The following is a 17,503-nucleotide window of genomic DNA, read 5'->3' as shown; positions in this document are numbered from 1 at the left end:
ATACACTTGCTGGTCAAGTGTCATTCGTCATGTGTAGCTTGGCCCTTAGTTTAGGAGTTGTGATGCAGATATCTGTTACCAGCCTTCATCAAAGAGTGTTCAAGAGTGTTACTCTACAAAATAAATGATATGGTGTACGTCTCACTATGTGAGGTCAAGAGAATTCTTGGCAGACTTATACCATATGTGTGTTTAATTTTTTTCTATCTCATCAGTTATCCGGCTAATGAATGGCTCCAACGACTGCTCGGGAAGGGTCGAAGTGTATCACAACGAGCAGTGGGGAACTATTTGTGATGATGGCTGGGATATACAAGATGCCCAAGTGGTGTGCCGAGAGCTGATGTGTGGAGATGCCTTATCAGCATTCAGTGGAGCACACTATGGCCCAGGATCGGGAACCATCTGGCTGGACAGAGTTGACTGCACAGGAAATGAAACAGCCCTTGGGGAATGCCCAAAAAGCCCCTGGGGAGAGCACACGTGACCACAGGAGGGATGCAAGTGTGGAGTGCTCAGGTAATTTTCTGTGGGTTGATTTAATTAGGGAACTAGCTGTAGAGTCAAGGTTGCACTGTCCCTGGGATGACTGGATCCATGTTTCATATAGTAAGTTTGACTTCCTTGGAAATTTTTCTGGATAAAAGGGAGGTGGAAATCATCTGAAGGAAGGAGAGCGTTACACAAAAATAAAGGCAGAAATAATTGTCCAACACAAAGAAAACCAGTGCTTTCTTTTTCACCAAAAACAGAAGCCTCCATATTGGAATAGAATTGGAATGCCTCCATACTGCACTTCTTCATCTGAGAAGGCTAGGGATACAACCAAACACCAGCACCATTCCAAATTTGAAACCTAGGTCACTTCCACATGCCCTTAATGGGACGGCCTGCCAATGGAATTCTGATGGGTTATCTCACTTATTACACATGCCATCATTTCCATGATGATCCCAGTTTTTAAGCGTTTTTTATGAGACCTGTTTTGGTCCGTCTTTATTTTTGAATGCCACTTTCTTCACGCAATTATCTACCATAGCAATGCACGTGGAGGCTTTTTTTGCGCTTCTGATGTGCCCTCCCACAAATCTCCAACCCGTCCTCTTGCCATTATCCCTCCCACACATGCTCTGGCTCACATGTGAGATTGTATAATTCCCCGCCCCCTTTTCTACTTTTTTAAACAGTCCTTGAACTATTACAATGTAATACTTGAACTATTACAATGTATACTGCATTGCTTGCCTCATTGGATCACTCAGCAATCAGACTATCAGTCTAGGAACAGCACTGAGAACCGAATGCCATTTCTGATTTTATTTTAGACTAGCAATAAGGCCCATTGTTTGGGAAAATACAACGGACCATAGCAACGCTTCCCCCCCCACACCTTCCCCCATGGCATCAGTCAAGGGGGGATCAGGGAAGAGAACAGGGGCTCCCTCCTCCTCTGACCACCTTGGCTACCACTTGACTTGCGTGTGGTCTTCCCAAGGCCCCACGGAGGCAGCAAGGAGACCTGCCCCACTGCTGTGGGACCTCGGGAGGGCTTTGCCACCTCACTGAGCTTTCCTGCAGCCATGCTGGGCCCTTCTGGGCCTCTGGAGGCCCCAAGGAGGCAGCAGGATGCAAAACATTTTGCCCCCTACTTGCTTCTTAACTTTGCATACTACACCTCTGCAGGGATAAAGAGTGAATGGTGGGGAACACAGTTTGCCTTTTATATAGTAGGATATGGAATCACACGATTGCACTACTCTACTGTTCACATATTTATTAAACACTTATGCATTTAAAACTTTGATCTGGAAATCAATGGTAGAGAACAGAGTACTATGCATGCCCAGTTTCTACATAAACTGAAAGACAGGACAACGGTATAGTGCAATCCTGCATGCACTAAAAAGAAAAAGGAAAAGGAAAGTTGGGCAGGAATGCATCAACATCATTTGTGATGAGGTGCAGATAAAGAATGCTTTTTCTGTTTTGGGACCTGTTTTTTTCTCCACAACAAACATCCACAAAACACACATGAGGACAATGCATGTGAAAGGTGAGTTCTCAAAGCAGATCGGAAAGATGCAGCTTTGGGACAGGGAAAACTCCAAAAAAAATGGAATGTGTGGAAATGGCCCTAATCAGCGTTTCACATGGCATGAAACATGATTTTCATCTCAACCTCCTTTAAATAAAATCCAGACTGGTGTTCTACAAGAATTGAAAACTTGCACATTTTGTGCAATTTTCATTGGTCCTAGGAAACACAGGGCCAAGCTACAAGTAACGAATGACACTTGAACGGCAAGTGGATTGAGTGGAGGGCAAGTGAACAGGGAGAAATACACTTGCCGTTCAAGTGTCATTCGTCACTTGTAGCTTGGCCCTTAGTTCATGGCTTCTCTTTTGGGGTTTTGCTTTGAACCAAGGAAGCTTCCTGAAACCTCTTTGGGAAACCTCCTGAGACCTTTGTGTTCTGCCTGATGTCATAGAGATAGGTGAAGAATATCTGGTTTATGTATTTTCAGTGGATATATCCATATTATATTTCTTCATCTGATAAAACTAGGGTTATAACAAAACACCAGCAATGTTTCAAATTTGCACCCCACCTCCATGTTTCACATGGCATGAAACACAGTTTTTTATTTCACCTTCCTTTTACAAAAATCCAGTGTGAAATATTTTAGAAGTCAAAGTTTGCACATTATTTTGTGCAATTTAGGTTGGTCCTAAGGAAAGTTATTTCATGGCTTCTCATTTGGGATTTTGCTTTGGACCAAGGAAGCTTCCTGCAACCCCTTTCAGGATTTGAAATATCATCAGTTCCTGCAAAAGAGAGCTTATGAACTGGGAGCTCTTGTCCCCAGACTCCTCTTTAGCAGCCATCTCCCATAGACTGTCTACACTGCAATGGTCACAGCACTGTCCTTCAGTCCCACTCGATTGGGAAATATGCAGAACTGCTACTGGATATAAGCCAATAGAGACCCATCAACATCTTCCAGCCATCAACATCCATTAAAGAAGTATTTTCTCTTATTTGGTTGGGGGAGGCAACTTAACAATACAGCTTTTTGTGCCTTCAGAACACTTTGAATATATAATCTAAGAAAATCTGAGGTCAGCACTTTACGGTAGATCGGTGTGATACAGTGCGATATCTCATAGTTTACCAATAGCTGCTTCTTTGCCATTACACTTAGCATGTAGCAGTGGACAGGGATTTATGCAGACAAGTCTTTTTCCTATTAGAACTTTCAAGCCACGGGCACAGGAATCCAGTCTGCGATTAGGCCAGCTGCATGCTTCTGTATTGCTTCTACTGTGGCCAGCTACCCATTCTAGTAGACTCAGAGTGGAACCACAAGTGACAAAAGGCACAGGTTGGACACTTGTCAGCTTCCCTCAAGTTTTGATGGGAAATGTAGGCATCCTAGTCTTGCAGCTTGGCTCTCTGACTGCTCTCCAATGGACTTTTCAACGGTCACTTGTCCAACATTCTGCCAAGCTGCCTACATTCCCGCTCTCAGGGCCAAGCTACAAGTGACGAATGACACTTGAACGGCAAGTGGATTGAGTGGAGGGCAAGTGAACAGGGAGAAATACACTTGCCGTTCAAGTGTCATTCGTCACTTGTAGCTTGGCCCTCAGTTGAATGGATCACCTCTCCATAACTGCTTAAACAATATGGAGCTGTGCAGGTAACTGAACTGACTTTTCTTTTATGCATTACAGACCCGAGAGAGATCCGATTGGTGAATGGTTCCAACAGGTGCTCCGGTAGAGTTGAGGTGCTCCACGAGGACCAGTGGGGGACTGTGTGTGATGATGACTGGAATATGAAGAATGCTCAAGTTGTGTGCAGAGAACTTGGCTGTGGAGGAGCAATATCAGCCCCAGGAGGAGCTTACTTCGGAGAGGGGAGTGGTCGCATTTGGCTGGATGATGTCAGATGCAATGGGACAGAATCTGCTCTCAAACACTGCTGGAAAAAGCCTTGGGGAAACCATAACTGTCGACATGGAGAAGATGCTGGTGTGGTGTGCTCAGGTAACTGGTGGATAGGTACTAGAGGGTGGTAAACTCTAAGCCTGGAAACTGGATGCTTAATGCAGTCTTTTAAATAAATCCGACCATTGTTACCGGTTTGATTAATCATCTTTTCCCACATTCTGCTGCTCCTTTCATGGCTACATTTAAATCTTACCAGATTAGAGGATCCCTGATTCACCCAACCCTATACTGGGGAGTTATGGAGCATTTTTCAAGCTAAGTACACAAAATTTGCAGGGATCATACTCCTGACTCTCCACTAAAGATCCCCCAGATCAGAAAATTGGACTCTTAGCCCCTCTGTGTACCCCTAAACAAGTGCCCCCAACCACTCTCCTTTTTTTCCCTATGGTGGGGAAAAATGCCAAGCTGACTCTCAGGGAAAATATCACAGGGGCAAGGCAGCCGCTGGCTAAAGTCACACTCCCAAATGCAATCTCAACTCAAAGAAAGTCCGACAGAACCAAACTGAAGCAAGGCAGTGAAATTCCCCAGAACTGAAGTAAAGAGGCCAAAATCAAGCCACAGAATCATATAAAACCAGCAAAATCTACCCAAACAAAACAGATGCAACTATGGGCCAAGCTACACATGACGAATGACACTTGAACGGCAAGTGGATTGAGTGGAGTGCAAGTGAACAGGGAGAAATACACTTGCCGTTCAAGTGTCATTCGTCACTTGTAGCTTCACCCTAAGATCAACAGAACTAGTGTCACTCACATAATTCAGGCAAAAGCCAGGGGCAGTGGGGGAATACCACAGAACAGAACCAAGTATGTACCCAGCAGCTAAGCACCAGAACCACCAAGCACAAAGCAATGATAAGCAAACATGTATTGTCGAAGGCTTTCACGGCCAGAGAACGATGGTTGTTGTGGGTTTTCCGGGCTGTATTGCCGTGGTCTTGGCATTGTAGTTCCTGACGTTTCGCCAGCCACAGCTGCTGGCGAAACGTCAGGAACTACAATACCAAGACCACGGCAATACAGCCCGGAAAACCCACAACAACCATCGATAAGCAAACATATTTGTAACTGAGGGCCAAGCTACAAGTGACGAATGACACTTGAACGGCAAGTGTATTTCTCCCTGTTCACTTGCCCTCCACTCAATCCACTTGCCGTTCAAGTGTCATCCGTCACTTGTAGCTTGGTCCTCAGAGTCTCTCTACACGAGACCTCTTATACAAGGATGTTCAAGTGAAAAGGAGATGCAATGTCAGCTGGGAAGTGAATTTTTAAAAGACAATTTCATCACTCTACAGGAACATATTTTAAAAAGACAGAGATGGCAGACATTGCTCCTCAGAGGCTTTGTTAATTCCATCTTTGCCTCCCAGGGCCAAGCTACACATGACGAATGACACTTGAACGGCAAGTGGATTGAGTGGAGTGCAAGTGAACAGGGAGAAATACACTTGCCGTTCAAGTGTCATTCGTCATGTGTAGCTTCGCCCAAAGAGAAAATTAACAAAGCCCCTGAGGAGCGATCTCTGCGGGTTCTGTCTTTTAAAACTACACTTCCCGGCTAACATTGCGGCTTCCTTCACTTGAATGTTTTTGTGTAAGATGATTCAAGGAAAGATATCTTAGCATAAGACGGTTCCCTCTTTGTCTCAGAAAGTGAGGTAATTTGGGGAAACCCAAGCTCCCCTCTCTAGCCCTTGAAGTCTGCTTTGCAGCCCACATTTCCGCTTTCACTAACTCAGAGGAGCCTTGAGCCAGAGCTGCAGGTTGCAGCAGCCCTTCATCACTGGTCATCCTCTTCCCTCCCAACCCTGCAATGAAGAAAGTTAACATTTCACCCAAGAACACAGCAGCATTCTTTAGCTTCACTTTGGGCATTTCGGCGGGTTTGTCTCTGCTTATTTACTTTCCTGATCATCTTTCTGCTCCAGTGGCAAGAGAGCCACATTTCAGGTATTAAACGAGATCTCTGTCTTTTGGTGCCACACCTCTGAAGATGCCAGCCACAGCTGCTGGCGAAACGTCAGGAACTACAATGCCAAGACCACAGCAATACAGCCCGGAAAAACCACAACCACCATAATACAAAAGCAGTCAGTAAGAATGGTTATGGTATAGTGGGTGGCAGTGGTACTAAGTCAAAGATCTCTCTCTCTCTCTCTTTTTTGGTTGCAGCTCTGTAGCACCATGACGATAAACAACAGAGAAAATGTCTCAAGAACAATCGTGACTGAGTTTGTGTTGCTTGGCTTCTCTAACCTCCAGGAGATGGAGGCTCAGAGCTGGGACAAGGTCTGCATTTCCTGTGTTTCTTTCTTTTAGTTGGCCAGGGGCTGAAATAGTACAAGAAAAAGTCCCTTTCACATTTTATTTCTATTTACTTGGCATCTTATTTAAAGACTTTAACTTTTGAAAATACTGCTAGCATCCCCTCCCTTCCTCATCATGCCCCCAGAGCCCTGCATATGGAATGGAAAGTGTGAGAATTCTGGTGAGGTATATTTAGACATGGCCTCCCAAATTCAGAACCTAGGTTTTCACATAGAAAATAATGGCCCTTTAAAGTTTAAAGGGACGAGAGATAAACAACAGCTGTTTGCTGGGCCAGGTTCCACTCTCTCTCGCTCCTGCAGTTCGCCAAAATATTCCTGAAACTCCAAGAGATAAATTTTCATTACACCTAGAATTTCAGAAGTGTTTTTGTTGTTTCAGGCATCCCTAAGCCAACCTGAAGCAGACAGTGTCAGTTTCATTCTGCCTCAGGTATACCCAAATATACCCTGACCTAGATAGACCAGGCAAGCTTGGGCCGTTTCCAGATGGCTTACCTGCCTCTGGAATGTCGCGCCATCTTGCGGGGAAAACACGAAATATCGCGTTTTCTCACGCGAGTTTTGCGCGATGTCACGCGACGTTGCGCAAAACTCACGCGAGAAAACGCGATATTTTGCGTTTTCCCCACAAGATGGCGCGACATTCCGGAGGCAGGTAAGCCATCTGGAAACGGCCCTAGTCTCATCAGATTGGAAGCTAAGTGGGGTCAGCCTTGGTTAGGAATTGGATGGAACTCTCTCCCCAAGGAGATTTGCTTGTTTTCTTCTGTTTCTGTCTCCTCCTTATTTTGCTTCGCTTGTCATTCCCTCAGTGATCCCTCCTCTTTCCCAATGTTTTAACTGTTGTTTTTTATCTTCTGTATTCATTTTAAGCTCTGGTTTTAAATTGATGATTAAAATTAAAATGTAAAATAGGTGTGCTGATTTTAATGGTTTTTAACATGCGATTTTAATGTGTTTTAACTTGATAGCCATCCTGTTGACTCTGTGAATGGAAAGGTAGTGTGAAAATCTTGTAAACAAATAAAATATATAAAATATATATGATGTGTCTCTCACTTCTTACTGAGTGTTGACAAGTTCCAGTGGCTTCTCCCGCTTGGGAAAATGGCCCCTGGGAACTCCTGGTATTTCTATAATATTGGCTGACACAATGCCCCCCCCGCTACATTTTCCCAGGAAGTGATACTATGCAGCCGAAGGAACAGGGACCACCCCCATATCCCTGCCCCCCTTGTCTCCTGCTTGGAGGCAGACTGAATTAGCCTCTTGAGTGTGGTGGCCAATTTTGCTAGCTTCTTTTTTTGATCAATTATTTCTGCCACAGACAGACAGAAGGACAGATGGCTAAGGGATCCTTTTATTACTAAAGGACTGGTGTATTTCATTCAGCCAAGGTACTGCTGGTTTACAGTGGAGCTGGACTCAGTGATTAATTTGAATAAAAAGAAAGAGGAGCAGGGGTGGGTGGGCTTCAAGCTTTCTTAAAATCCACTTCCCAAGAGATGAAAGTTCTGCCTGAATCCCAGATGCCTGTGCATTAAGTGAGGCAGGAAAAGCACAATTTACATGCTCAGAGGCGTCTATTTTATCCCTTCCCCATATTCCAATACAGATCCCTGGCAACAAAGGCAAGTCCTGAAACGGAGCTCTGACTCAATTAAGAATAACTCTGCAATCTGTAATGAGCCTGAAATCACTTAGGAAATCACAAAAGCAAACCTAAACAGGCCTACTCAGAATCCCACTGAGGTCTTCTGAAAGGGACTTACTCCCAGGAAAGTGTTCTGCAGATTGCACAGCACATCTCTTCCCACTCTGCTCCCTAAGAATCAACATCAAAATAGGCAGCAAATCTTGCAAAGTTCTTTTTTCTACATATACAGACTCTGATGGTTTTAACTGTTGCTGCTTATGCCATGAAGTCCAAGAAAGAGAGTATAATATCTTTTAAAACTTAAATCAGAGTCAGGATGCTCATTTGAGGGAACTGCAAGTGGTTTTAAAGGATCACAAATGCAGGAAACAGCAGAGCCAGGCAAGGCGCCAGTTTCACCCTGATGAGGCCCCTCCCTCCAGTTTGCACCAGTCTCTTCTCAGCATTTGGCCTCCAGTCCCAACCTTTGCCCATGGCGTTGACCTAGGCAGGTGTCCCATCTAGACAAGATGCAGGCAAAACACCCTAGCCTCGAGCACTTTGTCCAACTGAAGAATCTGTTCCCTCAGAGTAGGATCCCCGGGGGCAATGGCTGTCTTTGCTTTCCCTTCTTGGGTGGGACATTTGGAAAGAAGGCTGCCAGAAATGGCTGTGACCCTTCTTCTAGCCTTTCTCTGGGGTAAGTGATCCTCCTGCTTTCAGCTTGAAAGTCGAAAGTGTGTGCTTTCTCCCTCCTCTGTCCATCAAATCATACTATTTTGTTGTGATTTTTAAAGATTAGATTAGAGAGTTGCTGGGCAGTTCAGGTGGACTTCCAAAGAGCAAGGCTGATCTTGACCTGATCCCTTCTTTTGTCCTTAAGTGACAGTATACTCCGGTATACTCACAACATCAGAGGCCCAGCAAGAAGCAGCCTGCATATCTTCTAAGCTGGATGGAAGCCTTGAACAGAGCATGCACAAGTGGACACTGCTGAGCCAACTGCCCAAGCCCCAGAAGAGGAGGGTGCATGGCAGTGGACGGGGCTTGCTCTTTTTTCTTCCCTTCAGGGGGTGGGGACATGGGCTGCTATTATTTGATGACATTAAGCACTGAAGAGGGTTAGAGAAGAACCTGACACTCTGGCCAGTCAAATAAACTTATTTTGTGTCCCCCCCCCCACACCCCAAATCCAGTGTGCGTTACATTCAATATTATGGAGAGAACATAAAAATAGGAAAAACTATCCTTGTGGATGTAAGTTTTGTACCTGTGAAGAGCAGATGATCCAAAGAATATATCTTTCACTGCACATTTTTCACCACTGCTCCATGTGCACAGAATACTCTATGTGGAGCCGAAAAAACAGGGGGAAACCTCCCGTCCTTGTTATTTCGACATAAGGATGCTTGAGGGAGGATGGAGGAGCTCCTTCTCCCCTTACAGAGGCATTCTGGGGCCATTTAGGCTCTTTGTTCTTTTTAACAGTTATTCCCCAAAGCTGTTGTATAGCTGCAGGGAACTCAGGTTGGGTCTGGGTCAACTCTCTCCTGTTTCTTTGGATAGTGGTTCTTTAAGTTTAGTCAAATCAAAAAGAGTCCAGTAGCACCTTTAAGACTAACCAACTTTACTGTAGCATATACTTTTGGGAATCATAGTTCTCTTCATCAGATGCATGCGAAGGGAACTGTGATTCTCGAAAGCTTATGCTACAGTAAAGTTGGTTAGTCGTAAAGGTGCTACTGGACTCTTTTCAGTTTTGCTACTATAGACTAACACGGCTAACTCCTCTGGATCTAAGTTTAGTCACTAATTGATAATACATCAGCCATGGGGTATGCTTTCTCTGGTCTTGAATTCCTTCCCTTGTTTTTTTTTATTTTTCCTTGCTTATCCATCATATATTCATAATTAACATAATCTCTTTTATTTCTTGTAGTAATATCATAATAAGGCTGAATTGGTGATATCAGTGGCAAAATTGGTAGGCTTATTCTATTTCTGCACTGAAACCATATTTATAACAATCCAGGTCTTACATTATGAGGGCCATCTTGTCTTTGAATGGATTTTAACAATCTCTTAATCCATAAATAATTATCAATTCCTTCATTGGTATCAATTGTCTCCAATGATATTTGTGTTGTAGTTAGATTTATAATCCAATCTGATATCCATACCAGTGTGGCTGCTTGCTGATTCAGCTTAACATTTAGCACCACCAGCCCACCTCAGCTTTTTCATCTTGTAATACTGGTTCTTTTCCATACAAGGCATTTATCCTTTTCTGCCACTTTACTAGGATCTTTTCTGAAGATGGGTATCTTTGAGGAATTGAAAGACTATTCCTCACTAATAATAAACAGCAGTGATGTTTACTTTCTCTCAGTAACAGTTTGGAAGGACAAAGAAATACATGCTTGGCTTTCCTATTCTTAGTCATATACTCTATCCCCCAGCTGCTCTGGAAACTTGCTTCAATTCCTGGCCCAAGAAGTACACCCTCCTTGAGCTGAGGGTACTAAGAGGGGGGTCCATAATGAGGTGTTTTTGGGGGGAGTGGGAAAGAGGACTTGAGGATTCTTCAATGGCCTGTGAGAAAAGTTAAGTCACAGAATCACAGAATTGGAAGGGGCCATACAGACCTTCTAGTCCAACCTCCTGCCCAATGCAGGATGAGCCTAAAGCATCCCTGACAAATATTCATCCAGCCTCTTCTTGAAAACTGCCAGTGAAGGGCAGCTCACCACCTCCCTAGGCAGCTGATTCCACCTTTGAACTACTCTGACAGTGAAATTTTTTTCCCTAATATCCAGCATGTACCTTTCTGCATGGAATTTAAGCCCGTTGCTTTGGGTCCTATCCTTTGCTGCCAACTGGAACAACTCCTTGCCCTCCTTCAAATGACAGCCTTTCAAATATTTAAAGAGAGCAATCATGTCCTACCTCAATCTCCTCCAAACTAAACATTCCCAAGGCCCTCAGCCTTTCCTTGTAGGGCTCAGTCCAGACTTTGATCATCATTACACTCTTCTGCACTCTCTCGATTTTGTCCACATCCTTTTTGAAGTGAGGCCTCCAGAACTGCACACAGTACTCCAGGTGCAGCCTGACTAGAGCAGTATAGAGAGGGACTATGACCTCCTGCAATCTCGATGCAATGGCTCTTTTGATACAACCCAAGACTGATGTATTGTCGAAGGCTTTCATGGCTGGAGAACGATGGTTGTTGTGGGTTTTCCGTGCTGTATTGCCGTGGTCTTGGCATTGTAGTTCCTGACGTTTCGCCAGCAGCTGTGGCTGGCATCTTCAGAGGTGTAGCACCAAAAGACAGAGATCTCTCAGTGACACTGAGAGATCTCTGTCTTTTGGTGCTATACCTTTGAAGATGCCAGCCACAGCTGCTGGCGAAACATCAGGAACTACAATGCCAAGACCACAGCAATACAGCCCGGAAAACCCACAACAACCAACCCAAGACTGAGTTTGCCTTTTTTGCCACCACATCACACAGACCGCTCATATTATTTTACAGTCCACTCTTACCCCAAGATCTCTTTTGCATACACTACTACCCAGAAGTGTATCCCCCATCCAGTATTTGTGCTTCACATTTTTGTGGCCCAGATGCAATACTGTGCACTTATCTATGTTGAATTGCACCGTGTTCACAACTGCCAACTTCTCCAGAGTATTCAGGTTTTGTTGAATTTTAACTCTATCTTCTTGGGTGTTTACCACTCCTCCCAATTTGGTATCATCAGTAGACATGGGCATGATCCAAAAATAAATCCCCATCAAGCCAGTCGTGGATTGGGGCTGCTGCTGAACGCAGGTTCCCGATTCTAACCGATCAAGTCTCGTTTCCGGTCCAAAATCGGAAATCAGGGAGGCCAGCACCCAGAGCAACCATAGTTAGGCTGTTGCGCGCGTGCGCACGCTCCTGAGTCGCCCCTGCCCATGCAGCAAGCCATTCATCCCAGTGCACTGCAGAGCTGGCAGCAGCGCAAGTGGCTCAGAGGCTGCCTGCGCCATTCACCTGCCCCGCAAGACAGGGGGCGGCCAGCTTGTCTGCACGCCCCTTGTCCTGCAGAAAAGCGAACAGCACAGGCGGCCTCCCAGCCTCCCGCGCTGCCTCTTGCCTTTCCCCAGGACAAGGGGCAGCTGGCTAGCCCACACGCCCCTTGTCCTGGGGAAAGGCGAATGGCATGGGCGGCCTCCCAGCCTCCCGCGCTGCCTTTTGCGCCTTTCTTTTGTGCCCAACCCCTTCCCCCTCCCTCCCCTGGGTTGCTGCGTGTTTGGAAGGAAGCCTGCTAATCAAGGAAAGCTGGGCTTCCATTCGTGTTTCGAGGGCGACAGAAGGAAGGCAAACACAGCTCATTTCCCTGACTCCGTTGCCCCGGGAATTAATTACTAGCGCCAGAAAGTCTGCAATTGCGAACTGAAACTGACCCATCCGATCAAGTGCCGAACTAGCAAACTCCCAACAGCTGGATCGGTTGCCATGGGCAGAATCGATCAGCTGAGTCACGATGGTGAAAATGCCAAAATTGGGGCATTTTTGAAATCGTAATTCAGATAGTGCCCATCTCTAATCATCAGCAAATTTAATGAGTAGCCTGTTTGCTCCTTTATCCAGATCATTAATAAAAATATTGAAAAGTATCGGGCCCAAAACCAAGCCCTGCAGCACTCCACTGGACACCTTCCTGCAATCTGATAAAAATGCCATTGTCCACCACTCTTTGGGTGTGGTTTTCTAACTAGTTCCCTATCCACCAAACTGTCCTATAGTCCAGTCCACAGTATTCTAGAATGTCATGGGCAACCTTATCAAAAGTTTTGCTGAAATCCAGGTAAATCACGTCGACAGAGTTCCCATGATCCAGTAAGCTTGTCTCTCAATCAAAGAAGGAAAGCAGGTTGCTCTGACAAGATCTGTTGGGGATAGAACCATGTTGATTTCCCCAGATCACTAAGTAGTCCTTCAGCTCCTTACAGATTGATCCCTTTAAAATCTGCTCTAATATCTTTCCAGCAACAGAAGTTAGACTGATCGGCCTGTAGTTTCCTGGGTCATCCTTCTTCCCTTTCTTAAAGATTGGGATAATGTTTGCTTTTCTCCAATCATGTGGCACATCTCCAGTCCTCCAGGAGGCCTTCAAGATGATGGACAGGGGCTCTGCAAGTTCTCTAGAAAGTTCTTTGAGCACTCTTGGGTGCACAGCATCCGGCCCAAGGGATTTGTATTCATCCAGTGCAGCCAGGTGCCTCTGCACAACTTCAATGTCAATGTCAACTAGCCATCCAGGCGTCCTGTCATGTCTTCTATTTCAAGGTGGGCTCGAGTTCTTCAGGGAGAAAACAGGCAAAAAAGTCATTAAACCTGTCTGCTTTTTCGTTGTCCTCCATCAGAGTTTCTCGTTCTACTCCCAACAGTGGTCCAAATGCCTCTTTTACCTTTTGTTAGCTTCTCACATATCTGTAGAAGTTTTTCTTATTATACTGGGGGCCCCTGGCCAGATCTAGCTCATACTGAGCTTTGGCTTCTCTGATGGCTGATCTGCAGTACCTAGTAACCCTCATATATTCCTCTTTAGAGGTCTATCCTTCTCTCCATTTCCTGAACATTTGCTTTTTCTCCCTTAGCTTATTCTGGAGCAATTTGTTCATTCACATCGGTTTCTTGGAGCCCTTGCCATGTTTCCATCTTGCTGGAATAGTGAGGTCTTGAGCTTGCAAAAGCTCATGTTTGAGGAGAGCCCACCCTTCACTCATTCCTTTCCCTTCCAGCCAGGACTCATTTTGAGGGGGAACACACAGGAACGCAGTTCTGGCACTTCCCCAAAGAGGTCACATGACAGGGGGCCCCGCCCACTTGACTCTCAGCCATTTGGGGCCCATTTTGGCCTGGATTGGGGTCGAAACGGCCTGGATCGGGCCTCAGATGGGTGATGGATCACTCTTCCACTCATCAGCGGCCTGATCCTGACCATTTTGGGTCCCCTTTCTGCCATTTTCAGCCCCTTTTTGCCATTTTGGGCCCAATTTCAGCCCTGAATGGCCAAGATTGGATCCAAAACAGCCAGGATAGGTGATGTCAGGGGGTGTGGCATATGCAAATCAGTTATGTTAATGACACACTTCTGGTGATGTACAACAAAATAGAGCAACACGGTAATGTAATTGTCACAACAGAGAATCTCCCGTGTGGTATTATGTCTTCACAATTGTTTTAATAAAGGATATATTAATTGAGTACTGTTTCACAAATTTGTTTATACAGAGTAAGGGATGTAATAAACAATTTGTATATTCTTTTGTTTCTCTTGACACAACCATATACTACACCATATATTGCAACCTCCCTAGACCTCAATTATACAGGCATCTTATGCGTACAATTGTATTGTACCTGTATGCAAGGCAAATCGAGTTCTATATGAGAAATAGTGTCATAGGATGCCAAAAGCAATTGCGCTTTAATAACATCCATGATAGCACTTTGAGCACGGGACACTTTAATGAATTGTTTTTAGAACGCATAAGATGCCTGTATAATTGAGGTCTAGGGAGGTTGCAATATATGGTGTAGTATATGGTTGTGTCAAGAGAAACAAAAGAATATACAAATTGTTTATTACATCCCTTACTCTGTATAAACAAATTTGTGAAACAGTACTCAATTAATATATCCTTTATTAAAACAATTGTGAAGACATAATACCACACGGGAGATTCTCTGTTGTGACACTTCTGGTGATGGCAAGGGGTATGGCATATGCTATGAGTTATGCTAATGAGTTATGCTAATGAGTTCCTCCAGCTTTTTTTTTCTATGAAATGACCCCTGCTTCCAGCACACTCCCCCATGGAATGACTCTCATCAAGCCTCTGAGTTCAGTGAAGTCAACCCTACAAAAAAGTCTAACCTACAAAACTGGCTACAAACTTCCTTAGCCCCCCACATCAACTGGAATTGGTCAGAGCTTAACAGTATGCCTTAGGCAGGACTCCCGGGGGTTCTGTTTTAACTTTTTTGGCCAGACTCTGCTGCTTCCACATAGCTATTTTGCTCCAGCAAAACAACTGGAGGGCTCCTCCAGTAACCACAAACAAACAACTGGATGGAAAAACTACAAAAGGAAGAAATTCAAGAATACAAAGTGTAGTAAGTGCAAAGTGCCACGTGCTTAAGAAAAAGAAAAAGATTCTTCATCAAAAGTATCTGTGATTCTTCCATCTGTGTATAGTTCCTCAGTGTATTGTTTCCATCTTTCCTTTATTTTGTCCTGATCAGATACTATATTTCCATGTTGATCTTTCAGCATCCCAAGCCATGGTTTGAATTTCCCTTTTGATTTCTTGGATCTTTTGGAACAAGTCTCTTGTTCTTCCTTTTTCGTTGTTCTCTTCTATTTCTTTGCACTGATTATTATAATAAATTTCTTTTTCTCTGTGTGCAAGCTGCTGAAAAGCTGCATTTAGAGTTTTGACCCTATTTCTGTTGCCTTTTGTTTTCACTTCTCGTCTGTCTTTAGCAATTTTAAGAGTTTCCCCAGACATCCATTTAGGCTTCTCCTTTCTTTTGGCTACAGGGATAGTCTTTGCACATTCTTCCTTGATATATCTCTAGTTTCAGCCCATAGTTCTTCTGGCTCATGATCAATTAAACTTAGTATTGCAAATCTGCTCCTTACTTGATCTTTAAATTCTTCAGGAATATTATTTAGATTATATTTTGGCACTATGATTCTTTTAGTGTTTCTCTTCAGCTTTATTCTAATTTTTGATATTAGCAACTCATGATCTGTATTGCAATAGCTCCTGGTCTTGTTTTAGCTGAGAGAATAGAGCTTCTCCATCTAATACTTCCAATTATGTAATCTATTTGGTTCCTATATTGGTCACCCAGTGATTTCCACGTATACAATCGTCTTTTGGGTTGCCTGAAGCATGTATTAGCAATGAACAGGTTGTTGGCTTTACAAAATTCTATGAGCCACTCTCCTGCTTCATTTCATGATCCTAATCCCAATTTTCCAACTATATTCGATTCTGTTTTATTGCCTACTTTTGCATTCCAGTCGCCTATGATTAGCAGCATATCTTGTTTAGGTGTATGGTCAATTTCTTCTTGGACACTTGCGTAAAAGTTTTCTATTTCTTCCTCCTCAGCAACTAAATGATGATTATGTTAACAGGTGGTGTTAAGATCAATATAATAACATAATTGGTGAATCCCTTCATTAATTGATTAAGATATTTTACTTGGTGTTCATATGTTAATTTCTTTTTTGTAAATATTGCATTTTAGTTTTTGAGAGGACTTATGAAATCAGCCCCAGATGATGTATCTTGTATGAAACAAGTTAGAATATCCAGCTGGCCACTTGTTGGGCTGTAGGGTCCTTCGGTTCCTCTTCATATCATCTTAACTCCATCTGCAAAGATAACAGAAGAAATTCAGTTATAAAGTTTATTTGCTATGAATTTACCTGTGGAATTCCTACCTTGCTTCACATGGGCTGTAGGATCCTTTGGTCCCTCTTTATATCTCCTTAACTCCACCTGCAAAGATAACAGGAGAAATTCAGTTAATTAGTTCATCTGCTGTGAACTTACCTGTGGAATTTCTACCTTGCTGCATGTGAAAGCCTTGCTGTGTTTGTCTTTGGATGAATGAGAGCATCTTGAGAATACACATAGTGAAGGATTCATCCTTCCAATTGATTTAAAGGACTCTTTTTGTCTTTAGCAGAGCAGTATTTATTATAGAGACTTTACGAACTTTATATGGGTTTACCTCTTGGATATATTTATTGTATATGTATCAGCAATATTTATCCATAGTATATTTATTCTTAAGCATGTGGCACTTGCACTTAATACACTTTATATTCTTGTATTTCCTCCTTTTGTGGTTTTTCTACCCAGTAGTTTGTTTATGGTTTTCAAACAGCAGCATTTTTGTTTTGGAGGATCCACACAGGCCTCATCTGCTAACTGTCCTCTTTGCAGGGCTCTCTCTACTTTGCCCATTGCCCTCTGGTGAAAACCTGCTTTACTCTGATTCATAGTCAACATGTGACAGAACGATATAAATGAACTCAAACAAGATTTTAATGAAAAGATTTGCTTTAAAAGATTAAAGCAAATTTGAATAATATCTTTATGTATATTTCTTCTAAGAAAATATACAAAACAGTATATAAAAATTTAAGCAGCTACAGTATCTTATGTGGAAAGACTAAAATGTTGAGGTGGTACAGATTTCTAAAATTATATCTAATATGGGGGGGGGAGAGAGGCCATGTTTAAAATGATGAGATGAATTACACATTCATGGGAGATGGCTATTAGCTATGATAGCTAAATGGAACATTCAAGCACAGAGGCCATATCCTTTTAAATGCTAGATTCCTGCAAGAAAGAATATGGAATGAACAATTTCCTTCTCTGAGTACCTGAGGCATTTGGCTGAATCTTACTGAGAAAAGAATGCTAAATTG

General features: G+C 43.5%; 2 protein-coding genes across 3 annotated transcripts in view; both read left to right on the top strand.

Annotated features, from left to right (window-relative positions):
* The window catches only part of LOC129338555 (uncharacterized), a 177,061-nt gene extending 173,239 nt beyond the window's left edge, over positions 1-3,822 (top strand). Inside the window, exons 39-40 of the mRNA XM_054992877.1 lie at positions 216-519; positions 3,736-3,822. Coding sequence (XP_054848852.1) covers positions 216-487 — 272 coding nt within the window. The 3' untranslated portion in view covers positions 488-519; positions 3,736-3,822. The remainder of the gene's footprint in view (positions 1-215; positions 520-3,735) is intronic.
* Positions 3,823-8,614: 4,792 nt separating this feature from the next.
* Positions 8,615-17,503, top strand: part of LOC129338536 (deleted in malignant brain tumors 1 protein-like) — a 47,557-nt gene continuing 38,668 nt past the window's right edge. For both annotated transcript variants that reach the window (XR_008597953.1, XM_054992844.1), the window contains exon 1: positions 8,615-8,691. Coding sequence is in view for 1 of the 2 variants with exons in the window: in XM_054992844.1 (XP_054848819.1) it covers positions 8,658-8,691 (34 nt within the window). In the remaining variant the exon portion in view is untranslated. The remainder of the gene's footprint in view (positions 8,692-17,503) is intronic.

This window comes from Eublepharis macularius, chromosome 12 (genome assembly GCF_028583425.1).
Source record: "Eublepharis macularius isolate TG4126 chromosome 12, MPM_Emac_v1.0, whole genome shotgun sequence".
Lineage (NCBI taxonomy): Eukaryota > Metazoa > Chordata > Lepidosauria > Squamata > Eublepharidae > Eublepharis > Eublepharis macularius.
This window is presented reverse-complemented; position numbering and strand designations above follow the sequence as displayed.